This window comes from Anomalospiza imberbis, chromosome 2 (assembly GCF_031753505.1).
Source record: "Anomalospiza imberbis isolate Cuckoo-Finch-1a 21T00152 chromosome 2, ASM3175350v1, whole genome shotgun sequence".
Taxonomy (NCBI): domain Eukaryota; kingdom Metazoa; phylum Chordata; class Aves; order Passeriformes; family Viduidae; genus Anomalospiza; species Anomalospiza imberbis.
The window spans coordinates 87,760,208-87,786,222 of record NC_089682.1 but is presented as its reverse complement, the minus strand read 5'-3'; the positions used below and the strand labels follow the sequence as shown (position 1 = coordinate 87,786,222).

At 39.3% G+C, this 26,015-nt stretch overlaps 1 protein-coding gene across 5 annotated transcripts in view; it reads right to left on the bottom strand.

Moving 5' to 3' along the window:
* ELF1 (E74 like ETS transcription factor 1) overlaps positions 1–26,015 on the bottom strand; it is an 88,020-nt gene that overhangs the window by 7,781 nt on the left and 54,224 nt on the right. For all 5 annotated transcript variants that reach the window (XM_068182252.1, XM_068182254.1, XM_068182251.1 and 2 more), the window contains exons 3-8: positions 21,748–21,922; positions 13,208–13,315; positions 12,463–12,627; positions 7,549–7,632; positions 4,338–4,530; positions 2,794–3,261 (exon numbers count right to left, since the gene is read on the bottom strand). In XM_068182252.1, coding sequence (XP_068038353.1) covers positions 2,794–3,261; positions 4,338–4,530; positions 7,549–7,632; positions 12,463–12,627; positions 13,208–13,315; positions 21,748–21,922 — 1,193 coding nt within the window. The remainder of the gene's footprint in view (positions 1–2,793; positions 3,262–4,337; positions 4,531–7,548; positions 7,633–12,462; positions 12,628–13,207; positions 13,316–21,747; positions 21,923–26,015) is intronic.

Sequence of the window (26,015 nt, the reverse complement as noted above, 5' to 3'; positions counted from 1 at the left end):
TTACTGTGCCTACATACACCAACCCAGAACAGTTAGACCTGCAGAACAGCAGTGTGTTTACAATTCTGAATATTCCCACTGGGGATACTAAATGTTTTCCTCAATCACCAAAACCCAGTTTGCTTGACCTGACCCTGCTCCTGCCCTGTTTCCCAAGCCTCAGTTAGCACATCACAGCCTTTCGGTTTAAGCACTGGGGCTGAAGAAGGGACTTTTATTCTTTGTAAGTAACACTTCTCCTTGTCTCCCTTTCATAAAGCAGCACCAAAACGTCTCCAAAAAGCACATCAAAGCCATCCAAAAGCCAAGACCTTTCCACTTCAGAGTAAGATATAAGCTTTGTGCAGCTATAAATGAAGTCACTGTCTCTCTCGTGAAGAGCCAACCACAGATTTACATGCCCATTCCTTTGAGAATTGCCAAGACGTCTTGGGGAACTTGGGCCTTGGACTGCAACACTCTCCCAGTGATGCTTTGGGAGTGGTCTGTACCAGGCATTGCTGCCTAGTGCAGGTCAGGGATGATGACACAAGCACTTCACAACAATCTTCAAATATGATTATTTTACCAAGAACCTTTGCAGAGAAGATGCATGTTCAAACTTTCTCTGAAGGCTACAGTTAAGTGTTAAGAAACCAATTGTTTTGAACTCAAAGATGCTCAATATTTTCTCTATTTCTTTTTCTTCTCACAACAGAACACAAGCAAATTGCTGCAGAGGGATAAACATTTATTTCCATGAAGAAGAGGGGTGAACATTTACATGGGTAAATGTATGAATGAATAAAATGAAAAAAATTAATAAAACTTTACAAACTAAATTGCATAAGACAAATTATATGGGTTCAAGATGTTCATGCTTCAAGGCAGAGCACAACCATTAACTGGCATGCATAAGAAAACCTTTTGAGAATCATTACCAGATCCTGATTGCTGTTTTGCACAAATGATCTTGACTAATTACCTGCCCCAGTCACTGAACAGCAAATGGCAACCAAAGCTGCTATTTGTCCTCATGCTTCTCACAATAAAAAGAGGCTCCAACCACAACCCTACACAGTGTGTGCATACATCAGAAGGTTTGTCAATTCTTAGTCTACAATGGCAGTCATATCTGCTGTACATTTTCAAACCATGCAGACCATTCATTTCAACCCTTATGGAAGCCCTGCTGCAGCAATTCAGAACGTGTACATTCATCTGCCTAAGATTTACAGCTGTCTGAACAAACTTTTGTTTCAGCCTTATTATAAAACAAGACCTAAAACATATGCTCTGAAAAATGTTCAGTATATCATTCTACCTCAACTATTTGAAGCTTGACTTTTGAAGCTGAGCAGAAATATATCTGTCATAAATTGTATTTTGAGAGCCTGAAATGGGCAGTGTCTGTTGCACAGGACTCATCAGCACCTATTTTGCAGTTTGTCCCAACCTCGTTAAAAGCACACCAAAAAAATCTGGATTGTAGTTTTTATTTTCACTCTTAACTGCTCAGACCCTTTAGTATAAACTCTCTTAATCAGCAGTACTTCTATACCATTCTGAAAAGGTTTGATGCTTCTTTTTGAACGCCTTCACTTTGTCATTTTGGCTAAATACAGTTAGAGACTTCATGGAATAATGTTCTGGTTAAAAACAATGGATGTGAACCAATGTAATACAGAATTCTAAGGACTTAAGGCTTCTGTTTCATCTCAGCTTCACAAATGCATCATCTCTACTATTTTTTCCCTTAGCTTATTACCCAAGGTCTGGCTGGGAAATACTGTAATGCAGTAATTGGATGTCATAATGTCACTGAATAGCTTTCCAAACATTTGGCTGGACTTCTTGCCTGCCTTAAGTCTTACTGATACTTCTCTTTGTTGTTACCATTCCATATAACATTAATACTACTGATATTGTTTGTGATCCCTAATCTAGTGTAGGTCTAGCCTAGAGCTATTTAACTCTGCTAATTGCTGAACTTTCCCCCTGTTCATGTTTAGTATTATTGTTCTGCTGACTTATATGGTTCAGTATAGCCCCAATTATGTCTGTACTGCTTTCCTTTTACTATGTTGCCCTTGTCCATTTTTACAAGCAAATCCTGCTACTAAGGGGTAAGTGCAAAAGATTCATGATGCTTAAGTGCTGTGTAGTGTTAGCCAGCTGACTCACAAATGAAGTATGGAAGCATGACTGGCTCCCAAATGTCTGCAGATGCACAGCTACCAAAGGATTAGTCTATTAATTGTTTCCTACAATCAGAAGAACTTGCTCTTGTAACAGCAGCAAAATGCTAAAGCACGTAATAGGGAGCTTTTCCTTGTAACTGAATACAATACAAAAGATGCAAAAGATGAAAAAAATTCTTATGAAGAAAAATTAAGAAGCAAGAAGGAAAATAATTTTGAAGGTATCATGCAGACCCACCATGTATAATTCAAAAGCAAGGACACCAACGCAAAAGCAGACATGAAAACACAGCTTCTGCTTTGAGACAGAGCTGAAAATGTCAATTTTAAAGAGAAGTTGTATCTTTTTCCTTTCTAAATTATATGCATCAGGCCTAACACCATGGAAAAGATGAGCTTCCCTCCACCATAGGCAGTACAGTTATGCGTGTACCTGTCATATTATGCTATAGTAACTCTAAATTCCTAGGATGAACCACAAAGACATCATTTCACTTCAACCAAACTGGAAGACTTGCATTTCTTGGAAGCAAAACAAAGAATCAAGTCTATCTAGCTATCATCCAGTGAATTTATTATTATTCAAATATTTATTTTCTGTACATTTTCTTACCTTATATTCTGAACTGAGGAATTTAATGATTCATCCGGAACATTACTGGTTACAGCTGCTTGTCCTTCTGTGAGGGGCTGCAATGGCTGCATTACATGAACTGTCCGAAAAAGCTGAGTGGGTTGTACTGGCTGTGGAGATTGCATTGTCCTCAAAACTTCTGAAGTCAAGCCAGGTGTCTGCTGCTGTACAACTTCTACTTGCTCCTTCAGCTTAGCAGGCTTCGAGTTTCCTGTTTTTACCACTGAGGTTGATCCTCCCTTTGTTCCTGCGTTCGAAGACGCTCTAGTTCTGCTTGATTGGTTTCTGTTGGCCACAGCAGGTGACAGCAGAGTTGAATCTGATGATTCAGTGCTAGGGCTGGCATCTTCATCATCAATATAGATGAGATCTTTTGGCATGTCTTTAAATTGATACACCAGGCGCTGACCTTCTACTTTAGCAAGGATTCCCCTTTGGTAGTAGTATCTGTTTAAAGTGCACACACATCAAGTTACACAGGTTTTTTGCCAAAAACAAAATAAAGCAACAAAACTCCCAGAAAATAAACACAGCGCCAGCAAGTAAAAAAACTTGTAAGCCTCTAGTTTCTTCATTATAAAAAGTGGCCAATTTAATAATGTACTTTTTTTTTTTATTGGTATTTCATGCCACCTTTTAACTTCAAACTTAGATATCTCTGAGGAGAACAAAATGAACTCCATGACTTGGCAGATCTGCTATCAACTCATACTTTGTAAAAAGTTGCATGAAACTTTCAATTCTCCTTTTGACTCCTACAGTTCTTTCAGTAATCTGAATTTGTGTTTATTCACCAGTAAGCACAGGCAGACATTTTAGCTACAACAAAGCAAAGGGAACAGGACAGGAGAGCACTATTTCTGTTATATTTACAAATTAGTAGGACAACTTGAAATTATGTACACCAAGGTGAGGGGAAATGAACAGAAGTGCATATGGCCCAGTTGGACAACTGTCAATCAGCTGATAAGACTGAAGCTCCATGGTTGTCTACTTACTTTGCAGTTTTTTATGTATGAGGAAACTCCCGGCCTGACAGGCAGTGCCACACAATTCTATGTTTTAGAAGTGTCTGTACACACAAGTTCAGAGACGTGAAACCAGAATCGAATTCTAAAACTGTATTTTCCATTGGCGATGGAATCATGTGCAACAAGTAGAAATAACGAATACACATGAATGTTGGCAAGGTTTTTTGGAAAATAGATTGAAATTTTATGTAAAAGGTTTGCCTCACTTGTAATCTTCAGTCTCTTACTTATCTGTGTACGACTCTGAAGATGCAGTTTAGCAGCAGTACTGCTAAACGTACAGTACGTCTATGCTGAAACTGAAGGTGACTGACTTGGAATTGAGGTTAGTGAGGGTTAATTTTAATTAGCTAATTTATTTTGCTGAAATAACATTTTCATTTCCCAAACTAATAGAATACTAGATTTTTGTGTTATTCAAATTAGATGAGGCATTTAATGCATACAAACACTAAAGCAACAAAAATAATCTACTATTAAAAATGCACATACCTGAGAGCTCTACCCATTGTTTCATAATTCATGTCAGGTTTGTTTTTGTGTTTTCCCCACAATCTCGACACAGCTTTGGAATCTACCAGTTTGAAAATGCCCTTCTCTCTTTGAGTCCATTTGATATATTTAGGACATGTAGCTTTGTCCTGGAGCAGTGCTAGTAAGAACTCCCAAAGATAAATTGTATTTCCTAGAATAAAAGAATTTCAGAAACAAAACAACCAAAAAAAAAAAAAAAAAACCACCAAAAACAAAACAAAGAAAAAAAGGAAGAAAGAAAAGAAGTTATTTGGCCATATTTTATTAATGGTGCAAATAATCTTAAAATTAAGAGGCTGGTATCTTTACAAAATACATTATAATATATCATCAAGACTAGAAAATCGTGGTGGAAGAGCATGGGAAGGGAAGTTATTATAATCTTGTGAGTTATCATAATCTAGGTGTCCAAATACCCCAGCTGCTCTGTAAGCTACAGCCAATGTTGAACCACCAACATTAGACAGCATTAAACATCCATGTGCCCATTTCCCTCCTGCCTAATCCTGTTACAGCAGCAGTCACTATTGCTTTTCCTTGAAAAGGAACATGTTCAGTTCTTCCCCTTCAAAAAGCTGCAAACTAAGCTGTTGCTTAGATGCTTTGCTGAATCGAGGTGAGTGTTATAATCCTTTAAAAAGCTAAACAAAATCCCTGCCTTTAACAATGAGATTTATGTGGAGCAATCAGTGATATCTGCTGAGGCAGGCAAACCTTCAACAAAAACGTACAGAAAAAGGTAATTTTTTTTTTAAATCCACTGAGTGCATGTGCTTGCTGGTAGACAACATCCAAATTTCATTTTACAAACAAGTGGGGACAAACACTTCTATATGAAAATCTGTCACATCTGTTCAGTGTTTACCATATGTAAAGAAAGAGTAATAAAATCACAGATGGTGAATACTTAAAACCAACACAAAATTAGCATTTTTTTTTTCCAAAACCACATTTAACGAGTCTAAACTCATGCAACTAATGAGACCTTTTTTCCTGCCTTTCTTTTAAGGCTTTTGGTGTTTGATGTCCTTTTGGGAATCTGAAGCTGCACATAAGCTCCTTAGTCTGAGAAAGCAAGAAAAAACTTCTTGTATCACCTCCCACAAGTAGCTGTGCAAGAACAGCAAGGATAGCATGTGCTGAAGTTCCACGAAAAATGATGCCCAGCCGATCAGAAGGTGACAGGATCTCTTTTCATAGCTTCAATTTAGCCCAGTAGATTTTTTTTCAACTTTAATGACCATCAGTCTGAACCTTTTTCCAATAAGAGATCTCTTAAAAATTGAAATTCCTATAGTACTATATTATAAACTATATTTAGCAAATATTCAAAGTCATCAGCATTGCCAAAACAAAAATGTTAGCAGCTCCTTCAGCAGGTGGAAGCTTGAAAAATGAGCATTCCTAGAGAAAAAACACTGCCTTTGCAACAAATGTCTCCCAGCTTACATAAGCCAGCCTCCCAGCCCTCAGATACCCCAAAGGCAAAACCAGACTGCTTAGGCAAGACACAATGTCAAGCAGGAGTGAGAGCATTCCCAGCCATTTACCACCTAATCCAGGGTGTTTTTGTTGTAGTCTAGACTAAAAATGCTCAACTGCATCAAGGCAGCCTGAAAATTTGTCACTGCTTAGCCACTAAAAATCACTGTGAAGAAGACTGGCTTCAAAAAACAGGTTTGCTTTACTTACAGGCAGAATATTTAACCTCCTCTGAGTCACAGCAGAAAAAGTAATATGTGGAAAATTCACTTTTCTCTATGCATCGTATCGTGTAATTGTATGGAGAGTTTGTAATTTTAGCATACAAGTTCTAGCTAGGTAATAGGCAGCTCTTGTGATTTTCTAGCCGCTTCCCTGCCACGGATGGCCATATTACTATGTTTTTTACTTCAATTCTGTGTTCCAAAAAATGTAAAACAAATGGGTTTCATAACAAGCTGTGTTTTGAGGGAACATGCTCCATGTTATTCCCTTCAGAATTAGCAACTTTGTAATGATGGACAATGTGTATTATGGAGTATCCTTGCTATCATCGACAGAGCTATTAAACTTTTCCGCCTTTTAATTTTGTGGCTAGCTTCCATATTTTTTATAATTTCATTTGAGCACCACTTGGATGTTCCTCTGATACTCCTTTCATTTTTACAGAAAAATCAGATTTTTATTAAAAAAAAAATACAACAATGCATATTTAAAATTGATGGCATTAACATGTAAAATATTTATTGATTGCCAACAGGTTTTTCTTCCTGTTATTGCAGAAAATGCCTCTTCAAGAAAAAAAACCCTGGCATACTCATTTGTCAGAGTAGACATTTTTCTGACCTGAAGAGTATGGCATTCTTTTGCCATCAGTGTCCAGGACTGGCTAGGCAAGTAGTGCATGCATGCAAGCACATCTGTCCCCAGGTGTACCAGCAGGCACTAGTGACACAGGGGAGGCTCATTTCCAGCTCCCACTGACGGCAGCACCGCTCGCTGGGGCTGGGAATCAGCCTGCCCTTCAAACACCAGCCTGGGCACTGGTGCAGCGTGGGACCCCACAGCAAAGCAACCCTTTTGTCAAAGTTGTTGACAAAACTCACAGGCACTACTGAACAGTTCAGGCTGAGCAAATGATTTATTTTATCTGTTATGTGGCGTTTATTTTTATTTCTACCTTTTAAACACAGAAGGAATGAAAGTATCAAACCCCCAAGTTTTCTGCACAAGTGTTCAAGCTGTGCTATAACTGTTTTCAAAATTCAGGACTTGGTATTTCCTGCTGCCAACTGGCAGCCTTGGTAAGACTCATGCAGAATTAGACACATACAGATGGAATACATTTTCAAAGATCATCTGTCAAAATAACCACAGCCTAAGAAGCATTAATATAATGCAAAGCACTCCCCAAGACTTCACTCAAAATACAGCAAACTCTGCAGGGATGTTGAAGAGTTTCCAAGAGCCCTTGCAACTAAAGTGACAAATACATTATTCTCCCAAGGAACTGTGTATTTCACCAAGAAAACTCATGAACTCATCTTTTCCTTGCCTTGAGATGTTACCACCCCTGAACATAAGACCTATGTTTGCATCACAAGTGAACTGCTGAATTTTTTCTTTTTCCAAATCACTCAGAAACTATGTCCTCCTAAACATTTTGGTGACAACTATTTTGACTTACCCTTTCCATCTTTGTTTTTCTTTTTCACAGATATGTTTGGAGTTGTAGTAGGGGACTCAGAACGAGATGGTTTTGGTTTCTTCCCTGAAATAAATCACCAGTAAGTCAACTGCAGCTTAAGAAAATTAAAAAAAAAAAAAAAAAAAAAAAGGAAAAAAAAGGACCTAAAGGGAAGAGATTTGCTTCTCCAATTCAAAAAATATTTAATTTCTAGTAAGTTGGGAACTCAAATTTGTGCTGAACTTCTTCTATGGCAGGATGGACCTCCTATGCTCTTACTCTACTTCTAAAAAAAGGCTACACTATGCACTTTCCTGAAGTCCATGTACATTGGAAATTTCTGTGGCTATTTATGTACTCTTAAGAGCACTTGAAACAGACAAGATGAGAAAAATAAGCTATTAACTATGTGTAAGGGCTTAAACAGGAAAAGCTAGATAAAACACAGAGCACTATCATGTTCACTCATTGCCAAAATGGAAGGTAGGGACAAAACAAGCTTGTCTCCTTGTTTAATCAATTGCAAGGACACTGACAGCAGCAAACTACTCTGTCATCTGAAACAAACTTTTTTCAGTCCTATTGTCTTTTACACCTTTTTTACAGTGTCTGCAGGTAAAGGGAAGTCATTTGTTTATGAAAATCAGAAGAAACAGTAACAGGCTCTGAAAAAATACCAGTTTTTAGAGTCATAAGTACCGTGACTCTCTGGTGAGGAAGACTAAAAGGAAGAAGTTACTTAAAACTGATTACAAAAATGAAGAGCACTCATTTGAAAGTGTTGAGAAATCAACTACTGACACAAAAGGGAACAAAAAAGCTAAGTCATGCTGAAATATTTTTCAACATAAAACCTTGAACCTATTCTTTTATTAGTTCTCATTCCCTGCAATGGCAGCTTTTACAGGTGATGTAATTAATCAGAAGCCTTCAGAAATTTCTTATGAAATTTATCTTACCAGGTTTTGCAGTGGCCCATTAGTACATTGATGTTACTTATATTATTACCTATAATCTTTTGAGAGGTAGACTAGACTAAGCATATACAAGACTCAGAGAAACATATTTCTAGTTCAGATAGAACACTGCCATAGTTAAAAATCTGAAGGAATTTTTTCCTCTATTTATTGCACTTCAAAAGAGTTGATGTTCTAAAGAGGCAAGACCAAAAGGTCTGTGCAATCCCATACACTTCAACTTTCCAGTTTTTGTTTTGAGGGGCTGTTTTAGTAAGGAAACAGCTCTGCTGCAGAGTGAGAGAGCATTTTTCACTAGCTCTGAAAAAAAACCAAAAAAACCCAAAAAACAACAGCTCAGTGCTAGCCTGCACTATCTCCTTCATCTTAAACTTCCAGTATCTACAGAGAAATCATAAGAAACTGGCTTAAGCACTCACTTTTTGACATTAGCAATCTTGCTAAGTCCATCTCTATACCTTTTTTTTTTTGACAGTGCATGGGGGAGAAGAGGCATGGGATAGCTAGTTGAGAGAGCTTTAGTAAGTAAACAAAACCTCTAATTTTCTTGCTTTCTTTCAGACAGGATTCATGACTGAGAACAGGACACAAATGACACCCAGTGTTTTGGCCAGTAATGTCCTTGATTTGAAAGAAGGTAGGAGGGAGGAAAACCTACAACGTTGTTTTCTTAATATATTGTGATATGAAAGAATAAAGAACTACTGGAGTACATTTTTAGCAGCTTTTCTCCACTCACCACTGCAGGTTGCAGAAATGTCTGTTTTACCTAAAATGTCCTAGATGAAATCACTCGCGTGGATGAGCTTCTAACACACAAGAAGCCCTTCAGGGTAACTTTGGCTAAGTGCTTCCCCCTTAGAGCTGTGGGAAGGCTCTGTTGTCTCATTTCCCCTCTTGAACAGGTGTCAATGTAGCCATTAAGGAGTAGGGAGTGTTATTTTGATATCACTAATTTAGACATTATGTCTAAATGAGTTCAGTTCTTAAAAGGAAATTAAGTGGATGAGAGCTCAATTAGGTCAGGACTGAACTACTCCTAGTCACCTTCAGGAAACTTAAGTAGTGATCCCATATAATTTATGTGCTTCTGATTAGAGATAACCTAGGCTACTACATACTAATACGACTGCAAGAGTCATTCTAGGCTCTCTTTCTTCAGCCTAGACTACTTCAGGGCTCTGTAAGAAGTCATCCAAAATTAGAAACCAGTGAAGGATGTGAAACTGCTTTACAGAAATGTATTGCTGTTACTGCTGTATATCTGGGCTAGAGATAATTTATTTGGATAGTTTTAGACTACACTGTGAGCTACAATCTCCAGACACTGACTGATACCATCAAAAAAAACAGTTAACAGACACATCAGATATGTTTCCTTTGTTTAAAAGAAGATATTTTTTAGAAGCCCATTAAGCACTAGCATCCTTCCTCCTTTGCTTCAATAGAGCAGGAATTTGTTGTTTTTCACAGTACATCACTAAGTTCCTCTTTAGGAGAGAATTTTACCAAGAGGAAGGATAAAAAGTGTGCAAGACCTAAGCCTTATGTGGGCCTACCATAATTTTGGACAACTAACTGGATTTACAATTGGTATTTTCACTTCCCTATTTGCATGGCTGTAAAAAACTTCATGTTAGAAATTCATGCTACAAATTAAGGTGACATTAGGCAGTGAAATGTTCATCCCGATTAAATATCTTATACCACACCAGAAAATGTAAAATCCATTTTCTTGCACTATTTTCAGCGAGTTTTGTTTTTAAAAAATGCATGTACAAACAAAATAAATGACATATCTAAAATACGATGCATATAACTTATGTGACCACCTGCTGCCAGATATCCTCCACAGCAAAAACAGAACTGAAGGTATTAATATAGGGAATGTCTAAGTTTCTTTGTCTGATATCCTTTTGTTTTTCCTGTCTTTCTGATCCGTAGCTGAGCAGCTCAGTGCTCAGACATTTGTAAGTACAAACATCATGCTGAACACGGGTTTGGAGTTGAGCAGATGGGTGGATACAGCTCTCCTGCTGCAGCAATAAGGCCAAAAGGAAAAGAAGGGAAACCACCACATTGCTTCTGGTGAACATTCTCTTGGAGGAACTCTACTTGGCAATGCCATTCTGGCCCAGTTAGCTGGCAATGCTCTGCACTGTGAATTGCTCCAATTTTACCTAACAGCTTATATATAATATATGTATCCTAGAAGTCTATAAAAAGTCTATAGAATCTATAAAAACCCTATAAAATCATGAGTGATATAGACAGGGCAAAATGACCACCATCCTTTGCCACACCTCAGAACTGACCAAAAGAAGGGAAACAGTGTACTTAAAAAAAAATAATAACCTACAAACAAATAAAACTCCAAAAGAATCCCACCCACACACTGCACATTATCCTAAAGCGCACTACAAACTTAATACCATTTTGCAGCAATTCTTGTAAAACAATGCCTTACAAATCCCCAGACATTTTGAAGTAACACTTTTACATCACTCAGACTACACCATCTACTTTACGAAGCCTTGAGTTCACTGAAAATCAGTACTTAATGAAACACTAAGCTGATGCATCTTTTCTAGCATTTTTTTTTCTAAAACAAATACACTTTCTGTGAAGAAACTGTTTTTCTAACCAGTTAGGTTAGGGAGGAGGAAGGAGTGGGAGTAAGCAGAAGCACAACATGAAAGAGTATGAAAGCATCAAACCAAAGAGGTTACATGTCTGGCAGACAGCAGCTCCTTGTTTTGACCCACACAGCAGTCAACATTAAAAAAGAAGGGAAGAAAAGAACAAACAAAAATCCCCCCATTTAAAATCCTCTTACATTTGGTTATCTCACAGTAGTGTGCACAGCCACAGTAGCTTCCCCAGCAGCACTTTCAGGGCAGCTGCTGGTAAAGATCTCCTCCACAGCAGTTTCAGTTCAGCTTTCTCAGGGGAATCTGAGACTTCCTGACCCACACCCATCCCTATGAGACCTTGTGACACACATGGGGCTCAGGAGGCTTCCCCAAGATCTTCACAGGCCAATATGGTCTCTCTCACACCTAACAATTCCCAACATTGGGAATTAGCACCAAAAGTAGCAGAAAAAATGCACTCCTATTCCACAGGGGTATGACTGGGTAGTAGAAGCTTTATTGTGGAAGGCTATTACACAGGGGAACCTGTTAAAGTCCTCATGCTCTAGGATGAGCCCTAGAATGAGTTCCAGAAACATAACCTTCTTCCTTTATTTTTCATTTTATATTAATTTGTTGCAAGAGCATTTAATATCTATATGTACAGCAAGACTCTTTTTTCCTGCACACACCAGCTTCAGAGCCTCTAATGGGGTCCACGCCGAAGTGGGGTGGGAAAACAGGAGTAGAGTGTCTGGTTAACACAGCTTCATGGTTCTTTGGCACAGCACTGACTGCAGTGGAACATCACTACACTATGTAAATGTAATATACTACAAATGGGACTAACACTTACTATAGCATGCAGCTATTAATTAAAAAATCAGTAATATTTAAGAAAAGCTAAAAATCCCTCCCCATTCTCATTCCATATTCTGAACTGATCAGGTATCTTCAGTTGAAGCTAAGTAAGAGCTAATGAAGGTACTTCCAGATTCTCAGTAGCAAAGCTGTATGGCTTGTATTGAAATTCTGCCCTGAAGAAGAAACCATAAATAGGAACAAGCAGAGATTCTTGTAGGATAAGCCATCATTGCTACCTCTACAACATCAATAATCTAAGCACCTGTACATGTGCTCACACTATGCAAGAAGAAAATGCTTTCCCTGCATTTCTGGATGAACTCACTCAGTTATTTTGGCCTGACACCCAGAGTAGTTCCAGACATCCACAAGAAAGCAGCCATGCCACCCCCCCCCCCTACTCTCCTGCTCCACACTGCTGTTCTCTGGTAGCATCTTACCTTTTTTCTTCTTTGGTTGTTCAAATTCTGGAGTCTCTGGTGACTCAGCATAAGGGTCTGGGGCTTGGTGAACTTCCACCACTTCAGGGATCCCATCGAGCGTGACTGACACGTGTGTGATGGGAGGCACCATTTCTTCCTCTTCAGTTGCACCAAACATAGTTGCTTAAGGGAAAGGGACAAAAGGAGTATTTTCAAACAGGCATGTGGACTTTAAAAAGCTGGCTTTAGACCAAAAACTCAAACACAGAATAAAATCAAACTCTGACACTTCAGTTTTTCAAGTGAGAGAAGAGTAGTGTATAATTCAATGTATGTGCCAACATTTAACACAGAAGCAGAACCACTACTAAACTAGAACAATCTGGGGACAGAATGTACCCCACAAAAACACATTTATCTGCTGATCACACATATTTAAGGCAATCTGTACGTGTATATTCTTTTATCCTGATAAAATAAACATCAACCAAACAAAACACTGCAATCTAAACCATCCAACTTCATTCACACCTTCCCTCTGTAATTTTTGACTCTCTCCTTTCCGGTTCAACTCTGCCATGACAATGAAATCCTTCACTGCCTACAACACTGGATTTCTGATAGCCTGTACGTACATTGTTTGGGTATCTGGAAATTACAAAAAAATCTTACCAATTCCATGCAACCATGCTGCAGTGAATTGCTCCTCCTTTCACAAATAAACCTGGCGAATACAGATTGGCTTTTCATAAAAAAAACTTACTCATTCTTTTTTCATCCAACATAGGATCAGGGGAGTCCATATTAAGAAGTGCTTCAGCAGCCTCAATTGTTTCCATTGTTTCACCTCCATTATGACAAGATGCTTCAACTAAAACAAGAGAGAAAAAAATTTAAGAAGCTACAAACTAGACTTAAAGCTTAGCATGATATTTATTCGTATTTCATTACCAGCAAAAAAATAAACAAAAAAGAGATAGAGATAGTTTTCTACTAGATGTGCAGCAACAGATTAGCTGGGGAGAAAATGCACACTGCAATAACTTCATTATTTAGTACAGTACATTTTTCAGATTGCATGTATAAAAAAACCCCAAACAAACCTTTTGTTTCTGCCCCATCTTTCTAACCTCTCTCTTTGCTGATCAAGCTTATGCAGTAAAACACAACACCCATGAAACTAAGAAATATCACTACCACAAGCAATATTCCAGATATCATTATTTAAAACCACAATATCGCTAACTTCTTATGGTGCTCCAATGTCTTATCCACAGAAAAACATGTGGATATGACACTTGAAGACATGATTTAATGGTGAATATGGGGGTGGTTCTGGGTTGACAGTAGGACTTGATGATCTGAGAGGTCTTTTCCAACCCTAACAATTCTGTGGCTCTGTGAACAGAAGCTAATTCCATAAATAAGAGATGCCCATCAAAACTCTCCAGTCATTTATCCTGGAGGAGAGAAAAACGATTCCACGAGTTCTATTAGAGACCATGTGATGTAAAGGTGTAGCTAAACCCTAAACCATTCAAATTGAAGGGAATTACATTTAGGGCTAACAGTGCAGGCTCCAAGAACACGTTGGAAAGCAAACATGAAACACAACATAAAAGGTTGGCAAGCTTTTCAAAAATTTTGACTTCTAGACAATTCCTCATCAATCTCATGAGGGCAGCCATTAGATAAGCCCAAAGCTCCTGAGCATTAATTATAATGCTTAAGGTACATGTTAAGGTCGTGTTAAGGTTTTGTGGGGGTACACAACAAAAAAATCCAATAAAATATCATTTTGCAAAATAACAGCTAGTTTAACTGGAAGAGTACTTTACCAGATGATTTTTTCAAAATAACCGTAGCACGAAAAATAACACAGATGGAAGTTCCTGGTACCATAAACATTTAAATCTGTTTAACAAATCCTTTTAGAAATTACTGTTTGTTAAATGGAAATGATTGGGCTGGGCTTCCTTATCCTTTGATGTGAATTTGATGCAACTTTAGGGAATTCATTTGCATCTATCAAAACGATAAAAAGGGCTGCATTAGTATTCCCCTGTCTAGGACACCAAGAAACCTCAGTTACTTTCATAGGCTTTACACCCCTCTCCCTGTTAAGCTTTGAGAAATTTTGGGTGGGGCAGTCACATTAAAAAGCAAAACAAAACCAAAAAAAACACACTGACTGACAAAGCAAGCAAACATACATGTTGAAACACAATGTAATGACCTTGGAATAGTTCTGTGCACAAAAGCAAGAAGTTTATCCCAGAATTTCTATATTGTAACCTTAAAAATATCACAGTAACAACAAAGCAACCAGCTCAACTAGCACTAAGCAATTACATAATTAAAAAAACAACCAACCAAAGCCCTCTGGTTTCATCACAAATGTTTACAGCTTCAGCAACTGTATCATTATGAGAGGGCAAAGATGAATGCTGGCATCCACGCACCAGCCCTACCTCTTCCATCAACTGTGATTTACAGAAGCCTCTTTACCTTCTGGATTTTTTCTTGAGGCCCTAGTGTAAGAGGCTCAGACTAATGCAGAATAAAGTAGACAGGTGTTGGGAATCCCTGAACCACACAGCAACTCGCCCTGTTTTCTATAAGACCATCTCCACCCCATAAATGGCAAAGACATTCAGACAGTTAAGGATCAGCACCTTCTGGCTGACACCTCCAAACAGTCTTAAGAAATGAGAAAAACAGAACTGGGAAGGAGGATAGCATGAAGAGAAAGCGAGTATGGACTAAGGTCCTGACCTTGGAAGCAAGAGAGGGTAGCAAATCGCTGTCCTGAATCACCTCCATGGCCTCTATGTGACACAGCTTCTAGAAGGATCTACCCATGGTCTTCCCAGGCATTGAGGTGAGGCTGATACTTTGGTAGTGTCCAAGGTTATCCTTTCTACCCTTTTAAAAATTATGTCTCCCCTTTTCTGGTTACCTGCACCTTTTCCTGACTGCCAAAACTTTTCAAATACCATGGAGAGTGGCTTGGCAACTACATCAGGTAATTTTCTCAGAACTCTGGGGTGTCAGGCAGCTGACAGGCTCAGGAGCTCAGACCCAGGGCATCTCAGCCCCAAGAACCACACAGCATCCCTAGGGAATGTCTGCCCACCAGGAGGAGACAGAACACGCACATCCTATTCAGTGTGTGCCCATGTACACTCTTGGACTGGTGCTGGTGACTTGATGTTTCTGGTTCTAAGTTTTATCTGGATGAGAGCTTCCCATATTATCTACCAGCCTTACCAAGACCTCAAAAAGGATGTCACATCATACAAATATAAATAAATGCACACAGCACTGTCAAAGCAGCTGTTCTCAGTTCTGACATTGTTTGAATGGACAGGAAGGTTAGCCTGCCACAATCCAGTTCAGCCAAAGTCATGGAGCATGGCTGGCTTACCACATACAGTTTTAAAGCCAGCAGTGGTACATACCCCCAGGTCCTCAGTTCTGCAGGCAGGGAGGAGAGAGCTGCTGCTGTCTGCTCTTTCCCCAGAGAGAGCTGCAGGAGGACCAAACCCACTTGCTTGCTTTCAGGTACTAAGGTGATGGAGTGGAGAAAATTCTTCACTCTGAATAATAGCAGGTGAGGAAGAGTCTAACAGCTTTACATTGCTGTTACACCATACAGCTAGAAGTTAACCATCCCTATCCAAGACTAAAGAAAGGAACTTATAATAGCCATATAAATGATGTAAACATAGAAATTGATACGATTTGCTGCTCACAAAAACTTTAAGCACATTAAGGAAACTTCCCAGTCTGACCATTCACAAGACTCCCTGGCAGTCACATCCCAAGGCCAGAGAATGCCACTGCTGGGTCAAAGCCCCTTCGCAGCACGCGGCTCCCGTGACCGACGTGTCCCCCTTGGCTCCCCACACACCCATCCACAGTCAGACCAGCTTTCCTTGCCAGTTCAGCCCTGGGTTTCCCACAGCAGTCTCAGATGTCTCATTCCATAAAGCCATTTATTCACAGCTCAGTAACACAGGAACAGCCCAAGCTGGTGCCCCCAAGGAGGACCCCAACAAAGGAACCCCTGGACTTTTACAGCCTCACGTCCATCTGCAGAGAGGTCTCCCTCTTACCCTCTGTGTCCATTCACCCCACTGCTGCTGCTGTCACCTGTCTTCTTCTCTTTTCTAATCCAAAAGACCAGCATTTCCCAGCTTCTACAGTCTCTCTCACTGTTCATTGCCTGCCTGGCCCTGGTGCCCTTTTTTATCCCAAAGGCTGGCAGATCACAGCTTCTTGTGTCTGTCTGGCTCCCACCCTGAGCTCAATCTGCATCTCACTCTGAACCTTGCCAGCAGAGCTACCTGGACCAGATGTATTCCTCTACAAGCAACAGCACTATCTTTCTATCCACAAACACAGGATGGCAAAATTAAGTTTCTTAACTACTCCACTGGTCTTGCCAACACCCTTCAAGTATCTTCCAAGAAGATGACTTCACAAAATGGTTTAAGACCTTGGTTTAAGTTAATATTTCTCTGTCGTTGAAAAAAAACAAGGGTTGTGGGTTTTCCTCCCATCTTTGCCCTCTGGTTCATGATCCAAACTGCTACCACTTGACACATGACAGGCTTCATGCTTTTTTGATCACATAGTGAGACAGCTGAGATTTATAAAATGTCTGAAAAGATTTTGGGGGTATTGCTGGGCTAGCAAGTTGAATTACAAGAACTCAAGAGCCAATAGAAACAAGGTGTGGGGCACCTCACAGAAAAAGCGGAGCATCATCTCTTTGTCCTTTTAACAGCAAGGTGCTCATTTGCATCCTTCAATATGAGACAGTGCTCAGAGATAACCAGCTCAGCTACCAAACTGAAGTATCTTACTTTAGCTTTTCTATAATGCTGCAGAATGATATTCCAATCACTGACTGTTACGCCAGTTTTAAGAAAAACTGGAATTAAATGGCTTATTTCTTCCTCTTTGCCAAAGTTAGAGCTGAAAAAATGGGGCAGCGGGTAGTATAATTTCTGCAAAGTATCAGGTTTCAAAGGTTGTCTGAAATAGGCAGAAGCTTTTTTTAAAAAAGGAAAAAGGGGGACAGGGAAAAAATATTAGAAGACAAAAATGAAAAAGGAAAAAAGAGGAGGGGGGAGAAAAAGGGAGAAAGGAGAAAAAGGGAGAAGGGAGGGGAAAAAACCACACCTAAAAATATCTTCAGTTTTTTCCCAGGGTACTCTACTACAAAAACTCAAGTCTTTGTTTATCTGAGCAAGCCACAAACATAAGCCTCTGTGTATGCATGCCAATTTCTGCCCAGTTACTGCGAATCCAGGCTCCCTATGAATCAGCATTAGCACAAGGCTTGCCCAAACAGTGCTCTGCTCTGAAATTATGCCTCATGTTGGAAGTTCCCCACCTCAGTTCAAAGCCCTACTTTCCCTACTCCTGTCTAGTGTCTTTTTTGAAATTTTTACACCACTTTGGGCAATTCTATCCCACTCTCATTGCTTCCTTGGTGGCTGGAAGCCCTGGAGGGTGGGCAACACAAGTCCTTGCCCAGGCTGAGATAAAGGTTGTGCTAGTCACGGCGGTGTTTAAATTCACTGCTGGTTTTACTAGAGACAAAAACAGGGTCTGCAGAACCTCAAAATAACGTCAGAAGAATCCTAAAGTTGCTAAAAGAAGAAAAAGAGCCATTAGACATGGACAGACCCCCCTTTTGCAGAATAGCTGGCTGTTAAATGTAAGTACTTTTTAGTATCCACTCTTAGCTGATTGTTATCTGACACTGGAAAACTGAGTTTAAAAACACAGGTATTTCAGGAGACCTGCAAATCACCATTTTCTTTTTTAAATAAGGCCTTACACTTTGTAAAGAAAATTATCTCATTGAGGAGGTATTTAAAAAAAAACCCTCTGGTTTTACCAGAGCTACAGGCTGCTATGAATAATTTCTTTACAAAGTAACTGAAACCAAAACCTGATTTTTTGCAACTGGTATCTCATCAACTCACAATCCTCACGGATTAACACTATGAAGTTCAGTTTCCACCTAAATACTCCTCTGGATTTCTTTGTAACGTCAGAAATGACCACCAAAGAAGCTGTGTTTGTGCAGAACTGCCAGAGCTTCACAAAATGTACTAGGCAAATGGTACCAGACTTCAAAATGAGCTGGTTATTAAGTACCATTATTGATCTATGAAAATGCACACACTTCCACGCTCCCTATTTAGGCCACAGCACAGGACATCTAAATGCAAATTCTGTCCCTGCTCTCTCATCCCCTCCTCCCCAAAACTGTCCCTATGCAGCCAGTTCCCTGATCCCATGAAGACAATGCCAGAACAGGTGAACCACAAAATGGCAGACTTTGATTAACTGTGGTTTTCAATAAAAAAACCCTCACCAAACATGACAAAGTTTAAAAAATATATATAAATGTTTTCAGGAATTACATAATCTGATTAGTTCCTCCTTCCTGTGTACCTTATATCCATAACTAGACACATGAATAAGATATACAAAGTGTAGCAATTGTACATTCTGACAACTTGGACTAGAGTTCTTCTGTACAAAATATTATCCCCTGTATTTTTCAGGGAAAAAATATTTCAATATTCCCTTTGGAGATAAAACTTCATTCAAAGCCAAATGTTCCAATTAATTTTGTTAATCACCCTTTATTACATGATAGTTAATAATTTAAAATCCCATAAGACTGGCAACAAACTGACCATAAAACTGCCATCACAGTTCTTCCAGGGAAAATGCTTTTAAAGATGAGGGTGATAAGGCACATCTGCCTTTTCATTAAAAAAAAATAAATTACAGCATGAGCATTAATATAGCTAAAAAGCTGATTGCTGGCTATGTCACAGTAGGGTTTCATGTGCAACAGATACTGTTCTTATTGTTTTCCTCAGGTTATAATTTATATGACAGATCAATTACCAACATGTGATATCTGTGTTTTTGAAGGGCCGAAGCTACATCCTACAGATTAAAAAATCTATCAGCATCCACTATTCTGCAGAAAGATCCCTAAAAACTGATTGCTTCAGTTTCATGAGACCTACTGCTAATTTCTGCTAATCTACGAGAAAAGAGAAGCCCAGTGGATGACAGTCACAAAATAGTACTGAAAAACGAATAACTTTAGAAAACCCAAATCCTTCATATTAAGCAGTCATTGCTCAGTAATGTTTAGTCATAAATTACGGTGGCTTCAGATTTGTTTTGCTGTGAACTTCAGTCTTATAAATATTTTAATGTGGAATTAGTACGGTCTTTATGATGTCTGATCCTCTCTCAAAGGCATAACATGGAAGTGACTGAAAAGACTGGTACTAACTTCAAAGAGCAAAACAACACATTTCACTGTTGAGAGCAAAGAAAATCAAGAAGGAAACTTCAAAGAAGTGAGAAAAGAAAAAAAGCAGCTGAAAAATAGAGTAGGTGGGAAAACAGAGCTATGATCAGCCACATTTCAGAGGCAGACTACAGCGAGCTATACTTGAACTAGGGTCTCTTCCACACAGCAGTCTTGCAGTTCAACTGGGCAGCTGTGGCCACAGCCAGTGCTTGTCCGCAGAGGGCAGGGAGGGAACAGGGACCTCCCTCCCCAGGGTCCTCTCATCTCTTGTGGGGTCCCTTCACACCCCTGAGCCCCAAATTCTGCCCCACTAGAGTCAGGCTGGATAGCTTCCTGCCAGAGACCAGTGGTGTCTGCCTTGTCCTGAGCAGGAGCTTTCCAGCCACAGTGCTGGTCCTGGCTTGGCCTGCACTGATCCCCTTTCCCTTCTAAGGAAATCCACATGATGGAGACTGTGAAACAGATAATTAGTTATCATTTCCTTCACAGCAATCATCTCTGGAAAGTGGCAGCTCTCAATTTCTAAGGACTTTGCCTTTAAAGAAAACCAGATTTCTTGAAATATAATGGATGATGGAAACAATACTGTACTTGTCTGACTCCAAAGTATCCCAGAAACCCTTGGACACCATTGGTTACAAGGATTAAATATTTTCAGTTTCTGGCAGCAATTTGCAAACCCTTCTCAAGTGACCAGCAACCAAAAAAAAAAAAAGGTTAACAAGGGCATTTACAAAAGTGGAGTTTCACAATTACTCATGCGTGTAAAAATTCACACACAATATATTACGGTGAATATGGAGTCACAAAAATAATCTGCTATGAAATTCACACGGATGCATTAAGTGGCTTAAGTAACACACTGGGGAAATGCCAGTTGTAGTGTGAATAATTAATATGAACAGCAAGTTGGCAAGAGGTCTCAACATGAAATATTGTTTGAGTTTCGAAAACCTTCTTGAATAATAACCTAACTTATTTGTATGGTCACAGTCTGTTCACAGATAATTCAATACTATGAAAAAATACTGAGAACAGCTCATGTCAATTTACTCTGCAAACTGTTCCTCATGTCAAGTTAATGTTGAGTTCTTGTTTTGCTTTTGGTAGTAAAATAGTGTATCAGAGCATGTCTTTGGAAATAATGTCAAAAATATGAGTGAAACCAGCAAGCTGTCTCCATCCCTGGAGACAGTCCAGGTGTGGAGCTAGTGGCTGAAAGAAAACTTCTCACTGTAAAGTATCAACCTCACCTTTTAGATTTTTCTGCAAAAGCACTTCAAATAGTGCTCACTTCATTTACTGCAGTGTTGTTTTTAAAATATGTGACAGATTTTTGAGCTTTCCTCTTGAGAATTGATTGTTCTATAGGGCTACCTTTTCTAACAGAATTTACAAAAAAAAAAAAAAATCTGTATTTTAGGTGTGAATCATTAGTAGAGATCCAAAATTAATACTATGCTGAGTATACTTACACCAGTAAGCCATGCTAGCATGCATATTTTAATTTGTAACTGTATACCCTAAGAAAGTTAAAAGCAGCATCTACTCAAGCTGCATAGTCCTGCTTGTTGGTATATATTTTTACTTAAGAACTACCACCTATTAAGTAAAAACGAATAAAACCTATGAGAAGCAAAGAAAAACCTTGTTGGTTCTCTGAGCAGGACTCTGCCTTAATCACTGTTGATGGATGAAACTCTTCACCATTACCAGCTGTGCAACTGGGATTGCAAGCCACCTGCTAACAACATTAAGGCCATTTTCTCTGTCTTGTACAGCATCAACAGTATTCAATACCAATATTCATTTTGCTCCCTGTTGCTTTTTGTCATTTAACTTTCTTTCTCCATTAGTCACAGCTATCTTGGTGCAAAGACACAGAGGTGTCTTTGCACCAAGAGAGTGCAAAGTGGCACAGAGATGGTTTTATTGCCAACCTGTAAGGGTGATATCATCATCTTCTATGATCTGCTCTTCTGCAACATCCAGAGAGTTCTCAGTGATCATGTCACTAGGTTCATCCACGCAGGTCAAGCCAGAGTAGTTATGGAGGAGTTCTGCACTAGGAACATGCTCCACGATGACAGCAGGAAAAATAGATGGATCACCAAGCTGGGGGGTGGAGAAAAAAAAACAACAAAGCATTAGTTAGACTAACTCCAATCTAGCCACTTAATGACTAATATTTCAACAGACCTGTACTAAACCACCTGGATATTAAACTGTCAGGAGGGAGTACTAAAGATGATTTTTAGCACCTGAAAACAAACAGCAGCAGTGTCCCACCAGGAGCCAGAGGCTGAATATTGCTGTAGTATCTACTGTACTGACTGCACTTCAGTACATAACACCAGACTTGCATGACATAGTTTTTCAGCATTAAAGCTGACAATACAGAGGAGTGGCACAGCACAGTAAGTGCTAAATTTTGCTGGCAATAATACTGGGTGAGCAACTTGCTGCAAACACCTTCACCTTTTGCTCTTCCCATCAAGCTGAGAGTGAAGGAGTTCTGTGGCTGTGAGGACTGGACAAAGGACTCAGATGCAACAAATTCCCTATGAGACATTACTTGAAAATCAGTATTTTAGGGGACACTTGCTACAGAAGGAATGGGTGTAACAGGTTGATGTAAGTACTGTAACACGTTCCCGCTTGAATTCTTACGGCTTTAGTCATTTGATATTGCTCACACCACACTCCCCTCACCACTTGCCTTCCAAAGTCTGCATTTAGCCATCATCCTTTGGTCTTGATAGTCATTTTACATCAGATACAGAAGAAAAGATGCAGCTGGGAAACAGAAATCAAACTGACTAGCAATAATAACAAGTAGCACACTCTCTGGAAAGGCAACCACTCAACAGGAAGAGGTTTTCAGCAAATAACATCTATCACAGACACTGTATTTTTCAAAGTGAGTATTTTAAAATGTCATTTGCAGGAAGAAAGTCATAGCAGGTTGATAGCAGAACAGGCTCAAAGAAAGCCTAGTGTAACTCTAAGGTTTCCTGACTACAAAAATAAAACACATTATGAATGTGTCAAGCGTAAAATCAAGAAAAAACCTAAAAAGTTTCTAAAATGTATTTCTGAGAAAACCAGTATATGCACATTTGGTTCCATTCTCCACAAAAGAGCACAGGTATCTATAGATCATAGAATGGCCTGGGCTGGAAGAAACTTTAAAATCATCTAGTTCCAATCCCCCTGCCATGGACAGGGACACCTTCCACTACATCAGGTTGCTCAAAGTTTTACCCAGTCTAGCCTTAAACACTTCCAGAGATGGGAATCCGTAACTTTTCTGGGCAACCTGTTCCAATACCCTTCTACCCTCACAGTAAAGAATATTTTCCCAATATCTAATCTAAACCTACCGTCTTTTAAGTTTGAAGTCATTCCCACCTGTACTGCCACTATATGCTCTTGTAAATAGTCTCAATCCTTCCTGTAGGGTCCCTTCAGGTATTGGAAGGAAGATCAAGTAGTTTTTCTAAACTCAAGGGAAAAAAACAATTGTATGATTATGCCATTGTTTAAGAATTACTCATCTCTCACTCTTGCCACTGCACACATCGTCCCCGACAGAAAATGGTATCAGAACTATCTGCTCAACCCAGACAACAGCTATGGGAGTAAGCCTTCCCTAGGGAAGAGTCTGGACCATAGGTACTGAACATAGAAAGTGCAATTACAGGATTTAAAAGGCAATAATTACCACTTTAAATTGCTCTGTGTTTTGTAAAACATGTCTCAGCAAAAACTGTGGTAAAGGGCAACCAGGAAAAAAAGAAGAACTAAAAACTAAAAATAGTATTATAATGGGCTTCTATCATGGACAGTCTCCTAAACAAAAAAAAAAAGTCAACAAAACCAAAATTTTTAAAAAGACCCAACAAACAATGACCTATTCTATGAAACATGTTTCAAAAGAGAGCAATATGGTAGAAGATCAATAAAAATGAACAAAGTGCAGACCAGTTAAAGCCCTCTTGTGCAATCATCACCAGATGACAGGTGTATATCAAGTCATGCAATGGGACAGCTGCTACCCCACACCTTTGTGGGCACCTCTAACCAATGCTGCATCGTGCTGGAGCTGAGAAACTAGAAATCATTGATGGCCAAGAGGTCCCTACTGTTCCTCAGAAAAGGTCATGTTCACATTTTGCATCCTATTTGCTTCCAGGCAAGAATAAACAAGTAGATTTGATTAAGTAAAAGCCACATCAATAAAAAAAGGATAAAGCACTGTTAAGAGAGAAGAAAAATAAAAAAACTACATGCATCAAAAAAAAGTTTTATTTTCAACAATACATTCCATAAGCTACAAGGTAGATGGTCCATTACAGCCTCATTCCTGAGATACAATTATGTTCTACAAATACCTCAGTTTCAGTAATATGGCACAATACATTACTTTTGGGATTTAAGTTATGGACAGCTGTGGTGTAGGCACTTGGACATGAGCTAGGAACCCCAAGTTTCCTTCCCAGCCAACAGACAGAAACGACATTTCTAGGGCACAGTTTCCCTGCCCAGTTTTAGGGTCCTGTGCTCCAATAGGATGTCATGCCCTAAAAACACCTATTGCTATGCATTGACTATGAAATAGTGGAGGCGTTGGGGTGCTCATTTCTGGTGTAGGCAGCTGTGTCCCGCACGCTCATCAGCAAGCGGCCGGCTTCCTCTTCCCTGCCACATCTGCACAGCAAGGCGCGCTCCTCGCCCCGCTTCCGCCCTTGCACCGGCTCAACAGCTGCAGCGTCTGCAGCCACAGACCAAGTTGCCTGTGCTCAAGATAAGCCTTACATTAGCTTCTTCTGGAGAAGAAAATTACTTTGGCTCAGCTCTGTCTTTCTCTAATGACTGATGCTCACACCACTGGCTTGGCCTCTGAGAGGATGAGTTGTAGGAAAATGTTTCAGAATAGTAAACAAAACAGATAAAATCAACTTATTGTCACATGTTTTCAAATTAGTTTCTCAAAGCCCTATTTATATTACACCCTACTCACTTTGCTATGAAACCTAGTTATAAAAGCCCAAACATCCATGTTTCTAAAATACGCTTCACTACTGACCAGAACGCTTCCTGTGGTACTGAACTGTGCTGCTTCACGCAGTTCCAAAGTACTTGGTTTGATCAGATCTGAACTGCTCTGCCAGATTAAACTGTGTTTTGACCATATCTAGAAACAATCATCATCACACAACACTCTGATATGGTTGCTGTGTCTGTCTGCAGGCAGAGAAACCCCCATGACAGGGCAATACCTCTTCACCTGAGCCCAAGGAAGCTGCTGACACACCGTACTTCCAAACGGCTGGAGATGAACAGAAAAGCATTCACTCACAGTAAGACACTTTATATGTGCTTTTCTTTAACTTAATCACAGTTTTGAACTGGAAGACTCAGTAAATGTCACTTCTTGCGGCCTTTTATTTTAAAACTATTGTTATAACTGCTTCCAATTCAGTCCCTACAGTGGTACAATGTATAGACTTTCCTTCCTGCCATGGTTGTGAAAAGGAAAGAACAAATTCCAGTATGCTTCTATTGAGAAAAGCATTCACTCAACCGCAAACCAATTTAATTTGAAATGCATTTTTGTGGAAGTGGCCATTGCTTTTTCATACATTATTTGCAATAGGTTCTGACTTCATTAACAAGCCTTTCACTCAGTTTTAAAAGCCAATACTAATGTACACAGATGTATGCGTGACTGTTGTGAGGTAATGTTCTTGATTTCACTGAAGGCATCTGAATCCCAGGTGAGAGCCAAGCTAAACCTTCCTCTAGCTCTGTTGTTTTGTAAGACACAAAAATAACTGTACACATTTGGAACTGCAAAAGAGCCCTTTTTTACTACGGCTTCCTTTGAATCTAGTCTGTAATGAGAATTACACACAGGGAAAACATTAAATTAAGAGCTACAAGGTAGTGATTCAATTAACACAAATTAAATTACCTCTCTAATAGCAAGGTTGCAAAATAATTTATTTCTAATACAAACATGCTTCTATATGCCCTAGCAAAAAGGAAGAGTGTAAAGTTTTAAAATAAGTCCCAAATTAAAGTGTCAGCAATGACTTTCAGGAAATAGATACAGAGATCCATAGAAGAACAATTTGTGAATTTTTAATTTCTCCTACTTCTGCTGCTTCATGTTTCTCATACAAAATATAAGTAAAATATGACA